This window comes from Gordionus sp. m RMFG-2023, chromosome 2 (assembly GCF_954871325.1).
Source record: "Gordionus sp. m RMFG-2023 chromosome 2, tfGorSpeb1-WG-v2, whole genome shotgun sequence".
In the NCBI taxonomy this organism is placed as follows: Eukaryota; Metazoa; Nematomorpha; class Gordioida; order Chordodea; family Parachordodidae; genus Gordionus; species Gordionus sp. m RMFG-2023.
In genome coordinates, this window is record NC_088776.1 from 26318238 (window position 1) to 26341612 (window position 23375).

General features: G+C 28.2%; 1 protein-coding gene across 3 annotated transcripts in view; it reads right to left on the reverse strand.

Annotated features, from left to right (window-relative positions):
- Positions 1–23375, reverse strand: part of LOC135923203 (uncharacterized) — a 105930-nt gene that overhangs the window by 35258 nt on the left and 47297 nt on the right. For all 3 annotated transcript variants that reach the window (XM_065457826.1, XM_065457825.1, XM_065457827.1), the window contains 10 exons: positions 15277–15437; positions 14746–14881; positions 9917–10071; positions 9502–9641; positions 8986–9309; positions 8642–8741; positions 8463–8544; positions 8250–8410; positions 4801–4984; positions 4414–4582 (listed from right to left, as the gene is read on the reverse strand). In XM_065457826.1, the coding sequence (XP_065313898.1) occupies positions 4414–4582; positions 4801–4984; positions 8250–8410; positions 8463–8544; positions 8642–8741; positions 8986–9309; positions 9502–9641; positions 9917–10071; positions 14746–14881; positions 15277–15437 (1612 nt within the window). The remainder of the gene's footprint in view (positions 1–4413; positions 4583–4800; positions 4985–8249; positions 8411–8462; positions 8545–8641; positions 8742–8985; positions 9310–9501; positions 9642–9916; positions 10072–14745; positions 14882–15276; positions 15438–23375) is intronic.

The window sequence follows — 23375 nt, forward strand, 5'->3', positions numbered from 1 at the left end:
AAACTAAGAAACATTATTAGAATGATTCGTAATTTCCCTCAAAAATTAAATTTATTTAAAAAAAATATATGTAGTTCCCTACATCCTCCCCTAAATTTTTTAAAACCAAAATTGGATTGTGAAATAAGGTTGAATAGCACCTATCAAATGATTGAAAGGGGCTTATTGTTAAAGCCCGCTATAACAAAATTAGTTAATGAAGTAATAACTAACATTAAAATTCTTCAAGAAAAACAAATATCAGAGGTAAACTAAAATTTAAGGTAATAATATACTTTGATAACATATAGGAAGAATGGGAGGATCTTATAAAAATTAAAGCTATACTATTGCCTTTATATGAAACTGCAAATATGGTATGTGGGGAGAATTATCCTACTTATAATTTGGTTATACCTTATTATATTTTAATTCTTGAACATTTAAAAAATGAAAACCTGGTTTCCATAAATCCTTTAACAATAGTTTCAAAGTAGCATGTGATAAATTGTTGGGCTATTATAATTTAACTGCCGCTGATGCAATAATAACCACAATATTAGATCCCAGGCTTAAAGTAGAATATTTTAAATCAATATCTGTTGATTATGATATTGATATATCCAAGTTAATGGACAAATTTAAAGAGATTTACAATAGATATACAGGTATTTAATTTACCCCCATTTAAATATGATTTTATTTTATAAGCTCATAATTATAACTGTCAAACAAATAAGGATAAAATTCAACAAAACAGGCTAGACATTGTTTTTAAACAAAATAATATTCAACTGTGTGAAATAGATTTTTATCTGAGTGAACCAAGAGCAAAGAGTGATACTGACCCGTTAATGTGGTGGAAGGCAAATGCATATCGGATGCCAATACTCTCTAAAATGGCAAGGGATTATCTATCTATACAAGGAACATCAACTGCTTGTGAAAGGCTTTTCTCAGTTGGAACTAATTTATTGCCAAAAAACCGCATGTCATATAGGGAAGAAAATATAAGAAAAACTCTTTGCCTTAAAAATTGGCTTAAATTATAAATTAAATTAATATATATTTTAATTTTGTTTATAACTTGATTATATATTATTTATTATCAGATTATTGATTACATATTATTATAATTTTTTCTGTTTAAAATTAAATTTGTAATAAAAAAATTTGTCAATATATTTGAGTATGATTTATTTTATTAAAAATATTAATTCGAATAACTCGAATCGAATACAAATAGTAGATTTTATTATTCGTACGAATTCAAATAGTAAATTATTCGATTAGTTTTGCACTACTCGATTCGAATTCGTTTTTGAATAGGCCTAATAATTAGAATGTAATAAAATTAGTATAAATGGGCAAATATTAAATATTGTTAATAACATATAAATACCTTTCGGTCAATTTAATATTGTTTAGTTAATGGTTAATTCATAAATTAATTGGAAAAGAAATGTTTAATGTAATAAATTTTCCTTAAGGGTTACTTACTTCCAGGGTATATATTATAAAATTATTTTTATTTTATTAAACGTATATTTTATTTAAAAAAATATATGTAATAAAACAAAAAAGTCATGATTTAATCAATAAAATCTTTTTAAAAATGTTTTTATTAAAAAGTCTTTATTTTTGTTACCCCTATTGTAGAAATAGCAATTGGAAAATATCAACCCCCTACCCTACCCCACCTTTTATACAATAGTTTAATCTGCAAGTGATAGATCCATGGATACATTAATTAATATACTCCAAATAAAATTATATTAAATATTTAATTTTCTCAAAATTAAGATTCGATATTTCAAAAGGATCCTGAGATTATAACATTTGTAAATTAGAAATGATCCTTGATAAATTAAAAAATATTAATTAATTTGAGTTATAAAATGTATTATTGTTTTTATAATTTCTTTCTTTTTATTGTTAAACATAGATGAAGATTATTGGTATTAGTCGTAAGGTTATAACTATTTTTGTGAAAATAGTCGGCTAAACTTAGGCCTAAATTTAGAAGTATCAAAAATATTATTGTGTCGTCTAAATTTAAAATAAGTAGAATCCTTTTACGATTATATCAAAAATATTTAAATTAAGCTTCCCGAAGAAAAATTTAAAAATTGAAATATATTTATAATTTATTTTTCCTATCTTCCAATAAAAAATGTAAATATATTTTTTTAAGAAAAAAAATTGCATTTTTGTTTGAATAAGAAGATTAAAAATTAATAAAAATTGTTGGTCGTAATATCATATTAGGATATCTCAACAATGTTAGCTCAAGCAAAAATCTCTATAGCGATTTCCGGATATATTTTTCAAAAATATTTTTGTTTAGAGTGTTGTGCAGATTTAATTTAAACATTTCCATATTTTTTAATTCGTTTGAAATAAAAATTTTAACTTGTAAAAATTGATAAGAATATATAAATATGTTATTTTAACAACTTTTTACAAGTCAAATAATTTTATTTTCAAATAAATTAATAAATATGGAAATGTTTTGAATTAAATTTACACAATACATATTAATTTATATTTGTTAATATTTATTCCTATCTCATATTAAATATATATTTAATTACATTTATTATCACATTCATAACTAAGTTTATCAATTAATTTCGATTTCAAGTTTTCCGGCGTAATATTATCTTATTATTTTCAAATTTTTAGTGGCGTAATATTTATCTACCATTTTTAAATTTCTAGTCAAATAATAATTATTCTGAAATTGTCCAACAGGGAAAAAGAAATTGCAACCTTGTCCTATGGGATAGAGTCTCCGCCATCAAGCAGTAACAGCTTTTATGGAGTTAGAAGAGCCCATTATTTGCTTTTACTGACATATCACAGGGGCCTGAAAGAAATTTTTCCTTAGAAGCAAGAAAATTATTGGATTCAATGCTTATTTTAAATTTTGTTTCTCATTAGAATGTACAACTATTATATGTATTACTTTTCAAAAACATGATGACTTGATTAAGAAGATGAGAATAGCAAAGAGCATTTTATTAGAATTCAACTAAATTAGGGCTAATGTTTATGAAGAATTTCATGTTTTATATGTTATTGTTAAGTCAAAAGCAGAGCTATACGTGTTTAATATTTGTCTCACTCGACTTGCAGCAAGGCAAGCTCATAGTTAAAACATTAAAATAGGATCAGTAGAAGAGTATATCTTAGATACAAATACATTTATAAACCAAATAAATGAATGGTTTTTAATTCATTATGCAGCACTTACCAATCCAAATATTATTTCCATAAAAGCCTTCCCAACCTTTTTCAGATGGTGATAGAAAAAAAATATTTGTTGGATTTTTATCATGAAAATGTTAAAGTATCTTATGATGCCTTATTAGCTGAATAACTATGTTTATAAGATTAACTATGGTTGATACAGTCCCAAAAAATGCTATGGGTGCTCTGCAAAACACATTTTAGATTATATTCCTAATGTATTAAAAGGGTTTATATATATTAGCAACTCTTCCCAATAGTAAACTAATGAGAGAACATTCTCTTTTTTAATAAGAATAACAGAGCACTGCAGAGGTACCATTTGCAGGGCACGACCCGGATTTTTTTTAAAATTTTTGCGGATAAGCTCAATTTTCAGACCCGGCCCTGATTTTTTTAAAATAAATTATATTTATTTTTGATTTTTATAGCTAATAATAACGATTTCAAATAGAGGCTGTTTTAAAATATACAGTCCGGCCCGGATATTTTTTTAAAAAAAATTTCAGACCCGGCCTAGATGTTTTTTTTAAAAAATTCAGGCTCAGCCCAAGTGTTTTTTTCTAAAATTTCGGGCCCGGCCATACAGTCCAGCCCGGGGACCGGGCCGAAAAACATACCAAGAAGTACAACTTTTGAAAGTGGATTGAAAGGTTTGGATCTTTTGAATATTCATAGGCATTTGACAACAAGCAAGGATGAGATAATTGAAAAATTAGCTCAATCCCAACGAAGATTGGATTTTACATTGTAAATATATAACATAAAATGCAATTATTCCTAAGAAACTTTTTGTTTAAAGGCTCAAAAAATTCAAATTTCTATTTTGGGTCATTTAAGGATTCTTTACATATAATTTTTTTATAATTCAGATTAATTTAAAATTGTGTATTTAGTTATTAGTCCTAATAAATTTATGCTTGATATTTTTAAAAAACAATAATATTTCTTAAAAAATTTTATTATCCCCCCCCAGACCAAATTCCTGCGCGTATGCGATTTATGAATCCAATTTGATCTCAATGCCAAAAAAAAAATTAAATATAGTTATAAAATTCATAGATGTTTTCAATGTTCGTTTATGTTCTTAAAAATATCAATAAAATTTTTAAGAAATATTATTTCTTTTCTTTTTATTATTACATAAAGATTTAATCATAAAAGTATGAAAATAGGGCTTACAAATAATTTAATCTTTATCAATAAATGTCCCAGTTGTGAAATATAATTGTTCAATATTGAAATATTATTGTGATCTTTTTTAGTTTTGTTGCTACATAAATCATTGATATCCAGGTTAGATTCCAAGTTAAGTATTGCAAGACAGTTAGGAATAAAAGGAGTATATTTACTATTATTTTGTTAAGTTTAATATAAAAATACATATGAATAAATATTATAGGAGTAGAATAATTATTAATTATATAAACGCTAGACCCATCTTAAAATATAAGTGTCATAATTTTAGGGGAAACACCTTTTCTCGTATTAATTGACACATTAATTATGAAGTGAATGGGAAATCCAGTATTTACTTTTTTAAAGTATTTAAAATAAAAGAAATATTACTCGTAATTGATATGTCTAACCCCTAAACTCAACAAAACGAAATATAATTTTGTCGACATAAATGGTTCTCGAACACATAATTTCGATTCCTTTATGAGTCGTTGGCATTTATTAAATCTTTCATCGCTATCAATGGATTTTTGTATTAGAGGTAAAATCAAAATCATCATTTTCTTGAAGTTATCTATAGTAATTTTTTAAATAAATATCAATTTTGTGGATAAAATGCCTAATTTTTTAGAGAATTTTAAATACCATAATTTTGGGTAACAAATTCATTCGATATTCGAATATTTTTGATTTCATATAACAAATCGAATAATTTATTTTATTAATCAAATATTTGATTTAACGTTCAAGAATATAAAAAAAATAATTGAATATTATTCTAATAACAAATAATCTTTTTAAATTATAATATTTTTGTAGTATGTGAAGAGGGATAATATCTTACATATTTTTTTTAAGTCAGTAATTAGAGTGTATGAACAATTCAATATAATATCCAATTATGGAAATTAACAATGAAATGCTCATACGTTCACTTTCTCCAGTTAGTTATGGCGTAGCCTCAGCTGTTGTGAATATATATGCCGTAGCCTTTAAGAATAAATGTGACAATTATAATTCAATTAGTATAAATTTTGGAGATATAACATATAAGTAAATTCTGATTATTAAATATACTATTGATATATTTGTAGATATCAATGGTTCAGGAGAGTAACCAGGGGGGGGGGGGGGGGGCTTTGCTAATTTGCCTGTTTTGGTAAATATCATTTTTTAAGATAATAAATAATTACCCCCTACACACACCCTCTTCAGAAAAATTTATACAATATATCACTATAAAGAATTTGAAAGAAAATTTAGTTAAAAAAAGAGTAAAACCAAAGATCTACAAGGACCTATATAATTTATGGCGAAAACCCCCACCTAATAGCCCCCCATAGGTGATTAAGGTCAATGATCCCAAGTGAACAATATCCGTTTTTGATTAATTCGCTCTCCCAAACTGCTCTCGCTGAATTTTATTATCTTGAGTGCCTTCATCACTTCATCCGGTAGGCCGCCTAGTATACCATCGTCGATATACCAATTATGAAGATTTAGCTTGCATTTGTTATTTATGCCTCGTATCAGGCTATTAATGCCCAGAACAAAAAGGAACCTATAGGGTCACCTTGTTGTATTCCATCTGTTCAATCATACATCATTAAAATCTTTGACACATCTCAGATCTCCAGAGGTAAAGACGAGTCCTTTATCAAATTCCTTGCCGATATTCAAGGAATTGCGAGCAAGATTAGGTATAGAAATGATTGGTATGGTAATGCGACGAAATAGACTAAGATGGTTTGGGCATGTGGAACGTATGACAAGAGATGACTGGGTAAAGAGATGCACAATGATGGAAGTAGGAGGATCAAGACCTAGAGGAAGACCCAAGATGACGTGGACAAATGTGATAGCGGCGGATATGAGAAGCTTGAATCTTACAAGTATTGATGCTCAGGACCGTCAAAAATGGAAAAGAAAAATCAGAGGGAAAACTGGCCTACCCGGGTAAACCTGGAAATCGCCATAAAACGGAGAAGAAGAAGAAGAATTTCGCGATACACTCCCAGCCCACAAAGTTTTCTTCCTATTGAAGAACTACCTTCTAATTCCGAAAATTTTATATACACTCCGATCGTCGCGAATCAATATGATGTCAACCTCGCTGCGCATGAACTCGAGATTAAACGCTTCACAGAAGATATATTCAATCTTAAATTTGGAGACCTATCTTGGTTACAGGCTACCTTACCAAATAAATCCGGCGGAATTGGCATAAGGTCGACCTTCCTATTTTCCGTTAGTGCGTTCATATCCCCTCGCCTGTCTTGAGAGTCCATCATACACACACTCATAAAACATCCTGGCCCCTTGCTTCTGCAGGCAATTTATCTATAAAAGTTTCTCTCATTAATCGATCCTCCCTCATAGGCACTATAGAAGGACTTGGATAAGCCTCTAATTGGCAACTCCGTTGCATACCTTATCGAGAAGCCAACCTGAGGACCATTCTCTACTCTTCTCCATTTCCGTAGACAGCAAGTACGAATTTCTCGTTGCGAAACCTTGACAAGCCCCTAAGCGATGATGAGCTACGTCACGCCATCGATCATAGACTTATTTGTGATATGGTGATACCCTATCACAGTATCCTCTAACGGTCAACTCAAAAGGCCGTCACTCTTTGCACTGCAAGCGCTGAGAGGCAGATTCATTAGGCATTCAAAATGCAATGATACTATTGCCAGGGCCTTAAATCCGCGTTAACCCTCGAGCCTACTAACCTTTACAATTCTGATGGTAAGCGTGATGGTTCTACTATGATCCTTTGGAAGAAGGGGGTATTCCTAACCAGGGATTTCTCATGCATCCTATTGCCCCTCAATATAAATATGGATGCTCTACTGGACGCCGAGACGAGTAAACTCGCTAAATATTCGCCATCGCTACCTGCCAACTATACATCCCTACCACTAATCGCCACGACTCTAACATCGTTTGGCTCTAACGCCCTGGCCTTCTTTAAAGAGCTGGGAAAATGGATCTCTGCTATGCGGAGGATCCCAACGAGAGATTCTACCTATGTCAAAGGATAGCCCTAAACATAATAAAGTGCAATTATCTCAGCTTTATACTCTCAATGACCGAAACCCCCTGATTGAACATCCTATGCATTATAGACTTAGGATAACTTGCTCCCAATTATAATGTTGACGCTAAAAAGGAACTTGAATCTCAATCGATAAAAGAGAGCAAAAATTAATTACTTTATTAATATTATATTTTTTTCCCCAATAATTGTGAAAATTATATCTTATTTTGAAATTTTATAATCATTTTTGACTTTATACTAAGCTTTTCACATTTTTTCAACAAAATATATCCATTTATTATCTTTTTTTAAATATAAACTATGTGAATATTTGAAATTGAAAATAAAATTGAAATAAAAAATAATGCTTTATTTTATAATAGTTATATTTACCCTAATAAAGAAATAATTGAAGAGAAAATTTTTTTAATTTTTACCCACTCATTTTTATTAATAAAATTAAATATGACCTTTTTTATTTTCATATTTGTTACATTAATTTTTACTTATATTATAAATCTATATTTTTTAAAAAAATAAAAAGACCATTATATCGAATCGAATCGGCAAATTTAATAATATAGGCTGATAATCGAAATTTATAAAAAAGGAAAATCGTCCCGATCCGATAAAAAATATCGGTACATCGTTATCAGAATTGTTTGGTACCAATATTTGAATAATTATATAAGTCGTAGCGAAATAGGCAGAAAAATCTGGAATAGTGCATCTCTAATAAATTTATCAAGTATTATTCTCTTAAATTAAAAACTAGCAAATATTTAAAAATTCTTTTAACTTGTTTTAGTTAGGGATGTCAAAACTAAAAGTAGTTTCTTTAAAAGATTCAATATTCGAGAAGATTTTATTGGATTTATATCAAAATATAGAATTGATTGATAGCTGATAATGATTTGTAAATAGATGCTTGTAGCAGAATAAATCAGATCTAACATATTCCTAAAATAACATTCAATAATTAACACATTTAAAGAATTATAATTAAATTTACTCTACAAACAAAATATATTCATTTGGAGATCCTTCAAAATCTTCAGTCCAAAAAGATATCAAAAACGATTTAGCAGATTCGCCTGTGTATATTTGTATTACAGAATATAAAGATTTAATTAAGTAAAAATATAATGGTAACTCAAACTTATATAGCTATATGATTTATAAGAAAAAAACTTTTCTTTAATTCAAAATCCATCGGTCGAAGAGTTGTGACCAGTATATATAACGCACATATTTTGAGAGTCATTAAATGTTCAAGCGTCATTATTCTTGACTAGTTAATATAACAAATTTTAGATTCTAATAACACTATATTTACAATAATATAATAGATCGTAATTACATTATCACGACAAAATAAAAGGCCATCGTTGACAATTAGTATTTGTAGGAATCGAATATCTTATTTTCAAATGAATCGTTAAAAGGAAAAATTTATAATCTAACTTATATTTTTATTTGTGTCAAAATGTTATATTCAAAAATACTATATTAATATAAAATAAAAACGAGAATACTTTAATTTCCCGATTATCACGGAAATCGGTTAAGACAACGTCCGTCATGATAGGAACTGGGGCGAACAATATTCTTCCTAAAAATTTGCAAAATTCAGGGAAGATATAAAAAGAAGGTAAAGAGCGAAAAAGGTCAATCAATTTATCGACTAATTGGCAGCCATCGTAATTTTCAGAATTACTATAGTTGGGCGTAAAGAAAGTTTCTTGCATTTGTAATAAAGCTCGTAGTGATAATTGAATGTATTTATTATTTTCTGAAGTAATATAATTGGTATATTCCTTCCTTAGTGATGTCAGCACGAGCCCGATTAGCGACATGATCTGTATGTGAGATTTATAAATGTTATAAAAGTTTTATAAAACAGATAGATAACCTTTCGTTAAATTTTCAATATTAATCTTTCAAAATCAAATCTCATTCTTCTGACTGATAAATTAGCAAAATATATTTTAAAAATTTAGCATATTAAAAACGTGGGATAAATATGAGTAATAATAAAAGTAAAAGATAACCTCCGGATAATCCATATGTTTCAATAAAAGTGTCGTGATAACATCTCTTAACATATCCAAGTCAACCCTTTCCTTTCTTTTTTCGGGTGTATTAGTCATCAAAAAAAGTTCTTGTATTAGAACAAAATAAGCTCCCGAGGCTTTAATAAATAATTTATGGCAAAAGTATAACAATCATATAGCATTGATAATTTTTGGTAAAATAATTTTAAAAAAATTATAAGGGGTATGCTGAAAAAAAGCTTAAGTTTTGAGGCGAGAGTTGTTTTTTGGGGCTTCACTTAAGGTTAAGCCATTCTTTAAGCTAAAACCTCTAAACTGAGGTAATAGTCACCGTTTATTTGGAATTTCAAAACCAGCTTAAATTTGGCTAATTAATATTTATAAATATACAAAGAAATGTCAAATAAATAACCTAGAGATTGTAAAGATTGATCAGATGCTATGATAACTTCCGCTAGATTAATAATTTTAGGGAGTGTTATTGCGGGTGATATGGTGGAATCACTGACCTCTCGTGTTAGCAAAGAAAAAAATTGAAATAAATTGTCAATCAATTTTGGGCAATCCCTTAATAAAGATTTTGTTTTGAGGAGAATTTAAATGAAAATAATAAACGCCTTGTTAAATCCTTAATTTTGTATAAAAATGAAATAAGTTTATAATAAAAACAAACTAAAACTGAAACGCTCAGAAAAAAATCCTTAAACGCTCAGAAAAAATACTGAATGCTTAATTATTTCTTGATGTTCAGATAAAAAAAACTTTATTGTAAAGAGAATAATAATTTTCTGATATAAAACGAAAACGCTCAGTTTACAAAATGAATCGCTCAGATATATGAAACGCTTAGAACTAGTTACTTAAGAAATATTTTTTCTTAGTACTATTGATTTCCATAATTGGCATATGATTTAAATTTTTCAAAAAAAATATAATACCCTTCTGGTTCTCTAAGCCGAGATTACTGGTTACAAAGGCCCATTTTAAAAACTGAATCATTTGATTTATAAATATGATAATGGTGACGAAATTGGGTTAAAATTAAACATTAGAAATATAATAACTCCTCTGATAATTTGAGATATATGAATCTTTTTTTATTAAATACGATTCAGTTTTAAAAATTTATGAAAAATTGTACCAACATTTTAAAAAAATTTAAATAATACTAAGCTAATTAAATCCATGAAAATTTCCTCTTTTTAGTCAATTTTATTCATTTATATAGTCCCATTCGATAAGCCTACCTAGAAACTTCTAGCAGTTAGGGGGGAGGTATGAAGCAAGATCTTCATTGAAATTGGAGAAAGGGGTATGGAAATTTGTTTTAACATAGATTTACTTTTCATTAGATTCAATACGACAACCGATCTTTTTTGCATTGGAATGTATTAATAAATTATTTAACACAATTGTATGCAATATTTTTCAAAAAATGATATGGATTTGGAGGTTATGAGAATCGCGAATATTATTATATTAGAACTTAGAAAACTATGTGATTGGTAAGGTGACAGCGAAATTGGCAAGCCTCGGCTTGCAACTAAATAAACAAATCGTTCATACAATACTATTACCTAGAAATTCTATTGAGGATATATTAAATCTTGATATTAAAAAAAAAAATTTTAGCTCAATTCTATTCAGAGAATATAAATGCATCTGAATACCAATCAATTTCAAAATTTAAATATTGGTATGGAAGATTGAATTTAGTAGATACATTCCAAAGAAACGCAATGAAAGTATTGCTTATACTTTAAAATATATTTTGGAGTTTTCATCAAATATATTATAATTATTGTATATTTTGGCAACAATACCGATATTACCTTTTCTTCATAGAGAATAAAAACATATCTCAAAAATACTACAATCAATATTTGCTCTTATATATTTTGTATTATCCAATATTTCATTATTTTTGTTGGAAATTGTCATTTTTTAAAATATGATTGGTTATAATAAATTTTAATAGTTCAAATAAATTTTTAATGTTCCAAAAAAAGTAACCCCCTCCCCTGTAGAAAATTCCTGGCTCCTGCCCCAAACCGATCTGCTTCGATAACCTTGATTAATTCTTAACAATTTTGATAAATCTCACTTGATACCTATATATAAAAAGGTTGTCATAAACTCCCCCCTCTTCATACCCTAGATCCAAATATTAAGAATGATGATGGGCGCGGACCTAATTTTTCATTCACGACCAGCCCGCTCACGGTGGCTATAAAAAAATTCACGCTTACCATTAAAAAATTTTCGACCCAACCCGCCCGCTCACAACAAGCAATATTTTGATTCACGCACGTCACGCCTGAAAATTCACGGTGTTTTTAAATTTTATAAAACTATTGCTATAATTTTACACTTTATTGAATTCATTCTATTATTTCTCTAATTTCATAATCCATATTAATAACAAAAAATAAATAAAAATTTATTTAGAAAAAGAAGAATGTCCATCTTTTTTTATTTCGATTGTGTACGCCTTTCCTCTAATAAGAGATTGGCTACAGAAAATAACTTTTCACTAGAAGCCGAACTTGCAGCTGACAAAATTTTACTCGATAATATTCTCAAAAAAGGAAATGAATATTCCTGCTTCCAAAGCTTCAAAATTTTGTCGTTATTTATCTTATATGAATCTTTTAAGTTCTAGAAATTCTCTAAAATTTTTTTTAGAATATACGGTCTTTTATGAGTGTAGGATGAATTAGGAAAGTGATAGTTGGTATTGACCATTTAGAATATACGGTTTTTATGAGTTTAGGATAAGTTCGGAAAGTTATAAATGATAGTTGGCATCGACTTATGCATATCATCTAATTTTATATCATTTAGCATTTTTAAGATTGTTTTATATATATCATTTTCTTCTTTTATTAAAAACTTAAGTCTTTTGAAATTCGGATCTAGAATTAAGCCTACCTTATGTAGTGGCTGCATAATAATCTTTTAAAATAAATCTTGTTCTGTATTTTAAGATTTTGATTATTATTGTATCACGTTTAGAAAGTTAACAAAATTTTATTAATTTTTGTTTCCATAGAAAAACTTTATTTATTGTGGGATAAGAATCTGCTCTCAGATTATCCGAGCATTCTTTAAATATTGATAAAAATTTACTAACTAGCGTATGATACTGATATCAATTGTGGCTAATCTATTTAATTTTTGCTTGCTAAACAAGTACACCTGTATTTCAGAATATGATTTTAAGATGATATATACAGAGTTCCATCTCGTAATTCTCGCTATTACATTTTGTTTAAGGGTGTGGCTTAGTTTGATATTAGCTGTAGATTGTTTGAAATATTGTACTATTTTTTTACACCATTTATATTTAAGGCTATTTCAGTTAAACAATTGTCAAAAATATAATGCATAATATTATTTAGTATATGGCGATTTGCTCCGTTATCACTCACAACTATACATTTATTTAAGTAATTTTCTAATTCTGTATATTCTCCTAAAATTGAATTGACTACACTTTTAATTTTGACTTTTTTTTCATCCATTGCCCTTGTGGCCAAAATAAATGTTTTTAATTTAAAATCCTTAAAGATAATATGTCCTGTAATGGTTAAAAAACTTAGATTTTTATAGTCATCCGTCAAATATCAGTGATTATGGACAAGTAATTATTATTGATCATGCTTTTAATCTTAAATTTTATTTTATGGTATATTTTTGGACCTATAGTATTCATGAGTTTTCCGGTCCACAACTTTTATATTTTGTTATCCATATGTAACACCAACATTTATCTCTTGGCCTAGCTTTAAAATCCTTCACTTTCTGTTGCATTTAAAGATTGAAGATCTTTACAAATAAAATATAGCTGACTTTTCTGTAAAAAGTTTAAGCAAAATTTAGCATATAGTCTCGCGATAAAAAACACCTAAACATAAAAAGAAAATAGGACTAACAAAATGATACCGGATGTTGTTTATAAAATGCGGAAGATTTTTAGTCTTCATAAATTATTCTTTTTTAAAAAAGAACTAAATTAAATAAGAAATATAATATAATTAAAAAATTACAAATTTATAATTAAAAAATTGCAAATTTATAATTAAAAAATTGCTATAAAATTGCAAATTTATATTTATAAAAAAACAATTTTAAAAATTAAAATTTCCGTGATTCACGGGAAATTTATGTTCACGCCCGATCATGCCCGGAGAAAATTTTGGAAAGGCCCGTCACGCCTAGTCACGCTTTGGAATTTAAAATTTATTCACACTCACGCCGTGACCCACCGTGGTCACGCGTAATTTCACGGCCCGCGCCCACCTCTAATTAACATAGCAATCAATATACATTTTATTTTATTTCAGATATGACCCATGCTTAGATATTTTATTTCAAAAATCTATCCCCCTCCCATGGGTGATTCACAGTAGTGATACTGATGAATAACAAGGCAGTCGAAAGGCTTTTTTTATTTTAAGAATAATGTCGAGATTATATTAGAATTTTTATCCTTCCCTCTTCCCCAGACTTACTGAGAGCATAGAGATGAGTAATTGTAAACAGATTCGTTTGTTAGTCTTCATTGGAAATCCATATACAAATACACCCCCCCCCTCACTGATGATCTGTAAATTAAATATATCTATTTATTAGCTTTTATATCAAACCCTTGTGGATATTCTTTTTATAAAAAAATACCCCCCCCCCAGACCTAGATCAGATGCATAAAGTGCTAATTTTAATATTATTTAAAATTTAATTAACTTTCATTTTACACAATTATAGCCATATTTTTTATGGAAAAGTATTAAACACCCCCCTCCCTAGTCCTAGACTCGAGGACCTGGAGTGATAATTAATTTCAATAGTACTCAAAAAATCTTTTTATTTGATCCCATTGTCGTGATTATAACCCCCCCCCCCCCATGATTTAGAATGATTATTTTTATAGCACTCAACTCAAAAAATCATAAATTTTGAAAGGTAAATAATAAAAATAAATATTTAAGCTAAATGGACTTAAAAATAAAAAACATTAAAAATTTATGAGCTATTATTTAGTATTTAGTCTGAGAAATTCAATAAAAAAATTCCGAGAAAATCAATAATTTTACTTAGCAAAATCGTATTAAATTTTAAGAAAAATATTTGTGAAATTCAGTAAAAATACTTAACTTTGAGTAATTTTAATTCTGAGCAATTAAGCTGCGTTTCAGTTTTTATTCTGAAGAAAAAATATAAGATTTTATCATTATTTACTCATAATAGCCTTGTTCTATAAATTCAATTTGCTTGAATAAGAAATTGAGAAAAAGTTGATCGGAATCTAAAAGGTGGTAATTGACTCGCAAGAATATCAATTGTGTCAACATTTCCAATACTTTGTTCTGGATTTCTAGGGGATCAAATAATTTTAATATTTACCAGATAAAATAATCACAAAAATCAACAATCATATATTATCAACCTTCAAAAAGACTAACATACCATTCACCATTTAACTAGTAGATTTTTAAATGATTCAAAAGATGACATTTCCTTAATATAGGTCTAATGGCTTTATCCTGGCCTCAGAATTTACATGTATTCATTTCTCGGTTCCATATTTATAATTTTTTTAAACTTATTTATTTAGTTTAATAGTCATTTTTCAGAATTTTCTAAATTTATATTAATCATGAATTCATATATGATAAACTACCTCAATTTTTTTTATACAACTTATTTTTTAAACTTAAATTTAATAAAAAAAAAATTTTTTTTAAATATCATGTGTATAATAGTACTCACCTATACTACTCGTTATTGTATACAATTTGAGCGACCGAATGACCAAATCCTCGAATTTTCGTATATAAGAACTAATATTGATTTTTTCCGATGAGGCAATCTGAGCATTTACATGATTAGGAGTCATCTCAAATCGATATTTCCAACCTAATATATTTGTCCTTTATTTAACAATATAATAGGGGACGTGTTAATATAGGCATTGGGAAATAATTCTCTACAAAAAAAAACTCAAGAGGGTAAAAAAATGTTTAGTCGTTTCAATAATCAAATTAAGATACTATCATTAAATATAGGTAGATGTGTCTTGCCCGATATGAGACTACAATTAGTGCTAGTGCATTAAAGGCTGTTTCAACCAGATCAAAGCATGATATGGAACAAATTGAAATTGCTTCAGATCTTGCTATTTTTTGGAAAATTTTTTTTTTATTATTATCTTGATTGAATTAAAAAAAATTACTACTCTAATATATAGATGTTATCTTGGTCATAATCAAAATATCATTAGAACCAATTTCACAATAAATAGGATCCTATGAGCATCTACTTCTCCATGTAGAAATCTAGTTTACTTTTCTGAAAACCTTTAGAATGGGAATAGATTCATATTGGACTTACTTTGCAATATCAACAAATGTTAATTGTTTTGAGGTCGGCATTAGGTTGTTTCCGAAACTATAATCAATTTTAGAGGTCTGCATTGGGCGGGGTATCGGGTGAAAAATTTTTCGAAAATGGGCAGGCGGGCGGGTTAAAAAAATTTGAAACTATGGGCGGGCTGGGCGGGCGGGTTAAGAAATTTGAACAATGGGCGGGCGGGTTAAGGAAATTTAAAATTTTTGTTCAAAAACAAACTAAAAAAAATAATTGTTTAAATGAACACGACTAAGATCAAGGCTTTAAGGAAATGGTTCGCACGGTTTGAAACACCTAGACAAATTGTATCAGATAATGGACCTCAATTTATTTCTGGAGAATTTCGAAAATTTTGTTTCGAGAAAAATATTAAATTGATACATACAACACCGTACCATTTAAAAACGAACGGTCTAGCGGAAAGAACAATACGAACCCTCACGAGTCGATATTTTGCAACTAGGAAAGACATCAGGGAGCCTAAGGAAGCCGTGGGAGAAGTTTTGATAGCATATAGAATGGATGAACATCAATCAACTGGACGTTCACCGGCAAAGTTATTATTGGGGCGAAATCTAAAAACGGGATTAAATTGGTTACATCCAAATGTTAGAGATGAAATGGAACGATCGAATATACGACAAAGCAGCGCATGATGAACATAGTCAAATGAGGGAATTTGAGATTGCACAACTGGTATGGGTGCATAATGAAATAAATTCAGGTTGGAGAGAAGGAGTTATAAAATCCAGAACTGGTAGATATTCTTATTTGGTAGAAAACAAGGATAGAATGGTAGGAAAGCATGCGGATCAACTTAGAAAAAGGGAGGTAGTTAAAGAAATGGAGAAGTCTGGGCCAGTGGAAGAAAATAAAGAAAATATGGAGTCAGAGAGAGGAAGAAAATAAAAAAAATAGAGAGTCGGATATAGTTGAGATTTTGGAAAATGTGGAAGATAATGGAAAACTAGAAACGCGGAAATCACAAAGAGCTAGGAAACCTACAAATCGGCTGATTGAGGAGTTGTAAGATCATATGTGTGGGGATATGTTATAAATGAGATATATTATATATATTATAAATGTCATATACAAATCAATCATACATATATATACCAATTGTCATGTGATAGAATACTTGATTTACATATATATATTAAATAAAGAAACTGTATAGCCACTTTATTGATGAATCGTGGAAAATGAAAAAATAATATTAGATATTAATTATGTACTCTATCCTCGGCATCCATTAAAGTCTCTAATTGATGCTTAATACCAAGTGAATGTATGGAAATATTCTAAATACCAACCTAATTTGCTAAATACCGACCAAAATTTATTAAAATGTAATAAGACCCTTATTATTTAATATATTAATACGGAATCACGTGGTCGAGTCCGGCCTCCTATATATTATCCCCCCCCCAAAGATGGAACCACCAAGTTGGAATAAGAAAAAAACATGACCATTCACGGGATTCGAACCCGGGACCATGGGATCAGTAAGCCAAGCTCTTGCCTACTAGGCCATAGAGGCTTTCCAAAAATCATGATTTTTCAAATATATATTATAAATATATTTGGTAGTGCCTATCCAAATGAAAAATGAACAAAATTCAAATTTGATAGGGAGTACTTTAAGGTAGTAAGCATCATTAACCCAACTTATATAGCTGCAATCTCTACGTATATGGGTTCAAACCTATTTGCAGCATATAAAATGTTGATACATGTGTTAAACATTATTTGCCAGAATATCTTAAAGTAGGATGGTTGCAACAAACATATCTCAAAGTCCATTATTACTTCAAAAATACAGATTACTACTTAAATATAATGGCATTTGGCAAAAAATTCCAAATGATGTTGAAACCTATTGGAATTCAACATGTTTCATGTTGGTAAAGGTCCTTATAGTAAATTAATCTAATTTTTTCTTATTGTTAGAATCTTGGGACGATAAAAACTGTGTGTTGTTCTGAATTTGATAGCCTTGGCAACATAGAAAATAATAAATGATAATAAAAATAAAATAGAAAAACAAATTTCTTTATTAAAGCCCTTTAATGAAATACCTTAGATTTATCTGGACCTCCTTTCCTACCTTTTGTTGAATAAATAATCTTTTAATATTTTTATATAATCTCTCTTATTTAGGCATATGCCTATGATGCTGGAAAACATACAAACAAATTAAAAGTACTTTTACTTCATTCTTTCCCATCATTTATTATTTTGCCTTTTGCAATGAAAGTGGTTAAAAAAGTTGATTACTTTCTTAAATTTTTAAATATGGAGTCCTATATTGGGCATATTAGACCCCACAATTAAAAGGGTTGAAATTTCGTAATTCTTTATTCTTTTTATTTAAGCTCACATGTATAATTTGTTAAAGACCACTGAAGATTTTGTTCAATTTAAATAAATAAATGGGGGAAAGCGAAATAAAGGGAAACAAAGTGTATAAAAATATTTATTTAAGTAAATATCCTTGAGGGAGAGAATAGCTAAGGATAGGCTCATGGGAATTGGGACATCAGAGAAAGATTCTATAAATGAAATTCAAAGCTATTTATCCGATATTTTATATCCAATTAATATCAACATATTAGATAGGTGGAAATGGAATCAATATCGATCCCCAATTGTGGCCAAAATACCATAGCAGGCTACATTAGTAGAATGTGAACGAATCTTTTCCAAAGCTAGTGATAAAATATCAAAACGGAATAGAATGAATCCAAAGATAGTTCAATCACTAATGAATCATGGATAAAAAATGAAATTATTTTTGATTTTGAAGATATTTAGAATATGTATAAATCATTTTTATTTTATAACCAAATATCTAACAATTCATTAAATATACAAATTGATTTATATTATCAATAAATTTGGTATTAGTTTAATATTTTGAAATATTAGGTATTATAATGTATAATATAATAAAAATGGTTTGAAGATATATTGGCAATTTATCACATTCTATTAAATTTAATGCAGAATAAAACTTTCATAGCATACGCAGAAATTTGATCTGGGGGGGGGGGGGGGGGGGGGGTAATAAAATTTTTTAAGAAATATTATTGTTTTTTAAAAATATCAAGCATAAATAAATTATCTCATCCTTGCTTGTTGTCAAATGCCTATGAATATTCAAAAGATCCAAACCTTTCAATCTACTTTCAAAAGTTGTACTTCTTGGTATGTTTTTCGGCCCGGCCCCCGGGCCGGACTGTATGGCCGGGCCAGAAATTTTTAAAAAAAAACACCCGGGCTGAGCCTGAATTTTTAAAAAAAAACATCTAGGCCGGGTCTGAAAATTTTTTTTAAAAAAATATCCGGGCCGGACTGTATATTTTAAAACAGCCTATATTTGAAATCGTTATTATTAGCTATAAAAATCAAAAATAAATATAATTTATTTTTAAAAAATCCGGGCCGGGCCTGAAAATTGAGCTTATCAAATATTTTAAAAAAAATCCGGGTCGTGCCCAGCGTTGCCATGTCTCCCCCCATCAGTGGGAGTCTCCCACAATTTTTTAGTTTACCCACATACATCTCACTCCCACAAAACTCCCACAATTAGAAATCTCCCACAAAAAGCTCCCACAATTTTTTTTAGCAATTTAATGTTTTTAATATATAAATAATAATTTTGAGAGACAGTATTTGATTATTTTTATATTTTTAAAATAAATAATATTTATTCGAAAAATATGTCTAGTTCTTTTATTTTATTTTTCCGCTCTAAAATATATTTTTTATAAAATTCTCCACTCGACATTTTCAAAATTTTTGTGTTAGAAAGAATAGAAGTTAGAACAGTATGTATAATTATTATAAATATATTTTAAATTACTTAATATATTTTATATCGTTATCTAGAATTGCAGTGCTCCACTCGACATTTTCAAAATTTTTGTGTTAGAAGAATAGAACTTTTAGAAGTGGATATTATATCCCATATACCAAACAGATTTAAGTAACAAAATGTTCTATTTTGCTAAAAAAAAAATTTCGAGTATGAAATGTCAGAAGCATATTTGGGATTAGTTTCACATGTAGGAAATCTACTTCATGTAGTTAATATTCAGTTGCAATCAGAAGATTCTTTATTGGTAAAGATTCACAAAATCATGCTACAACTATGTTCATCTCTACAGTTAAAAATAGATAATAAATTTTATGGCGCTATTGCTAAAAATATCATATTAAAATGTTCAAATATTACTATAATTAACGTATTTTTAAATGGAGCAAATATTTTTATTAAGACAATTTTGGAATATTTACAATCAAGATTTGATTTTAATAACTCTATTTACAAGTGTATAAATATTATGACCTTGGAACAGAAACCATCATTTGATGGTTTTTGTAATTTAATAAATATATTAAAATTCCAATAGACATTGAAGCCTTGTTTGAAGAGATTGTAATTTTTTCCATTTTTTATGATTCGCTAGAATACTTAAAGTTAGATGGTCTAAAAGCAGAGGAGAAAGGTGAAATTTTTTCGTAATAACGATAAATCCCCATGCTTGGAAAAAATTTGCGAGTATGTTTTCTCCTTACCTCATTCTAATGCCTCATTGGAGCGCATTTTTAGCCTTAGAGGACTGCCTGAAGAAAGGAGAGAAATCGAATTGCTTTGACAACATTAGAGGCCGAGTTAATGGTTAAACAAAATTATAAAATGTCATGCCAGGAATTTTATAAATATCTTAATAAAGACGGTAAACGTTTAGTTACATTATTTAAATCTCAAATAAAATATAATTAACTATAACTATTTGACTTTCTATATTTTATAAAATCTTATTTATACATTTGCATAAAATCATATAAATTTATTTTTTACATTGTAAAATTAATATTTTGAATATTTTATCAAATCATAAAAATAAAGAAGCATTACAATCTCCTCAAACATGACATCATATTAAATCTTATTAATAATTATCCGATAATAGTAATAAATTCTTACTTTGGTATTTCTGCAGCATAATTTAGTAAACCTTTATTAATTTATATTCTTCTGATTGCAACTGCATATTAACAGCATATAGTAGATTACCTATATGTAAAATTCCTAAATATACTTCTGCCATTTATTTTTGAAAATTTTTTTCAAAATATTATGACAGCTTTTATAATCTATTTATTTTTTAAAGGTTTGTAAAATTTTAAAATTCTACGATGGCGCGTATTAGGAGGAACCTGTCAACCAACATTATCCTGACTCAATTCTGTAAATACACTCTGGTTTTTGCCAAATTCACTGAGGAATTATCAGATCAGAAATCTGTCATGCAATTCATTGGTAATGCCAAATCTGCCATATTTACCATTATATATGGTTAGCTATGTCTTTGGATATTTCATATCTGGAGAAAATTTTTTTAATAGTTTTATTGAAATGACATTAATTTTGTTGAAATAGGGGAGGATCAAGAGAAATGTTTTAATATCTCCTTATTAAATGCATCTGTTAGAATTGCATATGTTTGCACATCTTTCAAATCGTCAAGAATTGACCTTCTGGATTTATATCCTAAAACATTGATGATAGCCTTGCTCATTTGTGTTCTACAAAGTATACTTTTCATTTATATTCGTCGTTAAATATTATGGGGAAAGATTCTACCAACATTATGATGTTAAGTAGCTCTCTGAATGTTGTACTGCATGATAGGTATTTACCATTTCTGCAACTGTAGTTGCATCTGTATTATTTCTTATTTTTGAAGAATATTTTTGTTTTGCAATAGATGTTGATAGACTGCCCTGTACTGATTTATGCTTTGAAGATTTTTGATGCCTCAAAATATCATATTCCCTTCCCCCATTGTATTAACTAAATACTGTAGAACAACTTCCCCGCACTGATTATAATTATTTTTTACATTGTAAATTTAAAATTGTTTTTTTTATAAAATCTTATTTATACATTAGCTTAAAATATATTTTTTTACATTGAAAAATCACAATTTTTTTATAAAATTCTATATTGTTTACATTCTTTTGTATTTAAAAAAGATCGTTGGTTATTATTTTTAAACAAAATTAATATATTATAATAAATCAATATGTTATTTTAATAATAAAGATAGTATTTAAGAAATTTTGTGTCGTACTATAATTACCTATTTTGAAAAATAGTTGCGTATTTTATTTTGGAAAATAGTTACCTATTTTATTTTGAAAAAGAGTTGGATATTTTATTTTGAAAAAGAGTTGGCTATTTTATTTTGAAAAATAGTTGGCTATTTTATTTTGAAAAATAGATGGCTATTTTATTTTAAATAGTTGGCTATTTTATTTTGAAAAATAGTTGGCTATTTTATTTTGAAAAATAGTTGGCTATTTTATTTTGAAAAATAATTACCTATTTTATTTTGGAAAATAGATTCGATTTTATATTTATAAAAAATAATAAGCGCTAAGTCAATTCTAATTTTTTTTAGCAATTTTCATATTTCTCCTACAATTTTTATATTACTCCCACAAAATACCGAATTTCTCACACAATTTGAAAATTTTGACCTGGCAACCCTGGTCGTGCCCTGCAAATGGTACCTCTGCAGGGCTCTGTTATTCTTATTAAAAAAGAGAATGTTCTCTCATTAGTTTACTATTGGGAAGAGTTGCTAATATATATAAACCCTTTTAATACATTGGGAATATAATCTAAAATGTGTTTTGCAGAGCATCCATAGCATTTTTTGGGACTGTATCAACCATAGTTAATCTTATAAACATAGTTATTCAGCTAATAAGGCATCATAAGATACTTTAACATCTTCATGATAAAAATCCAACAAATATTTTTTTTTCTATCACCATCTGAAAAAGGTTGGGAAGGCTTTTATGGAAATAATATTTGGATTGGTAAGTCTGCATAATGAATTAAAAACCATTCATTTATTTGGTTTATAAAAGTATTTGTATCTAAGATAAACTCTTCTACTGATCCTATATTAATGTTTTAACTATGAGCTTGCCTAGTCGAGTGAGACAAATATTAAACACGTATAGCTCTGCTTTTGACTTAACAATAACATATAAAACATGAAATTCTTCATAAACATTAGCCCTAATTTAGTTGAATTCTAATAAAATGCTCTTTGCTATTCTCATCTTCTTAATCAAGTCATCATGTTTTTGAATAGTAATACATATAATAGTTGTACATTCTAATGGGAAACAAAATTTGGAATAAGCATTGAATCCAATAATTTTCTTGCTTCTAAGGAAAAATTTCTTTCAGGCCCCTGTGATATGTCAGTAAAAGCAAATAATGGGCTCTTCTAACTCCATAAAAGATGTTACTGCTTGATGGCGGAGACTCTATCCCATAGGACAAGGTTGCAATTTCTTTTTCCCTGTTGGACAATTTCAGAATAATTATTATTTGACTAGAAATTTAAAAATGGTAGATAAATATTACGCCA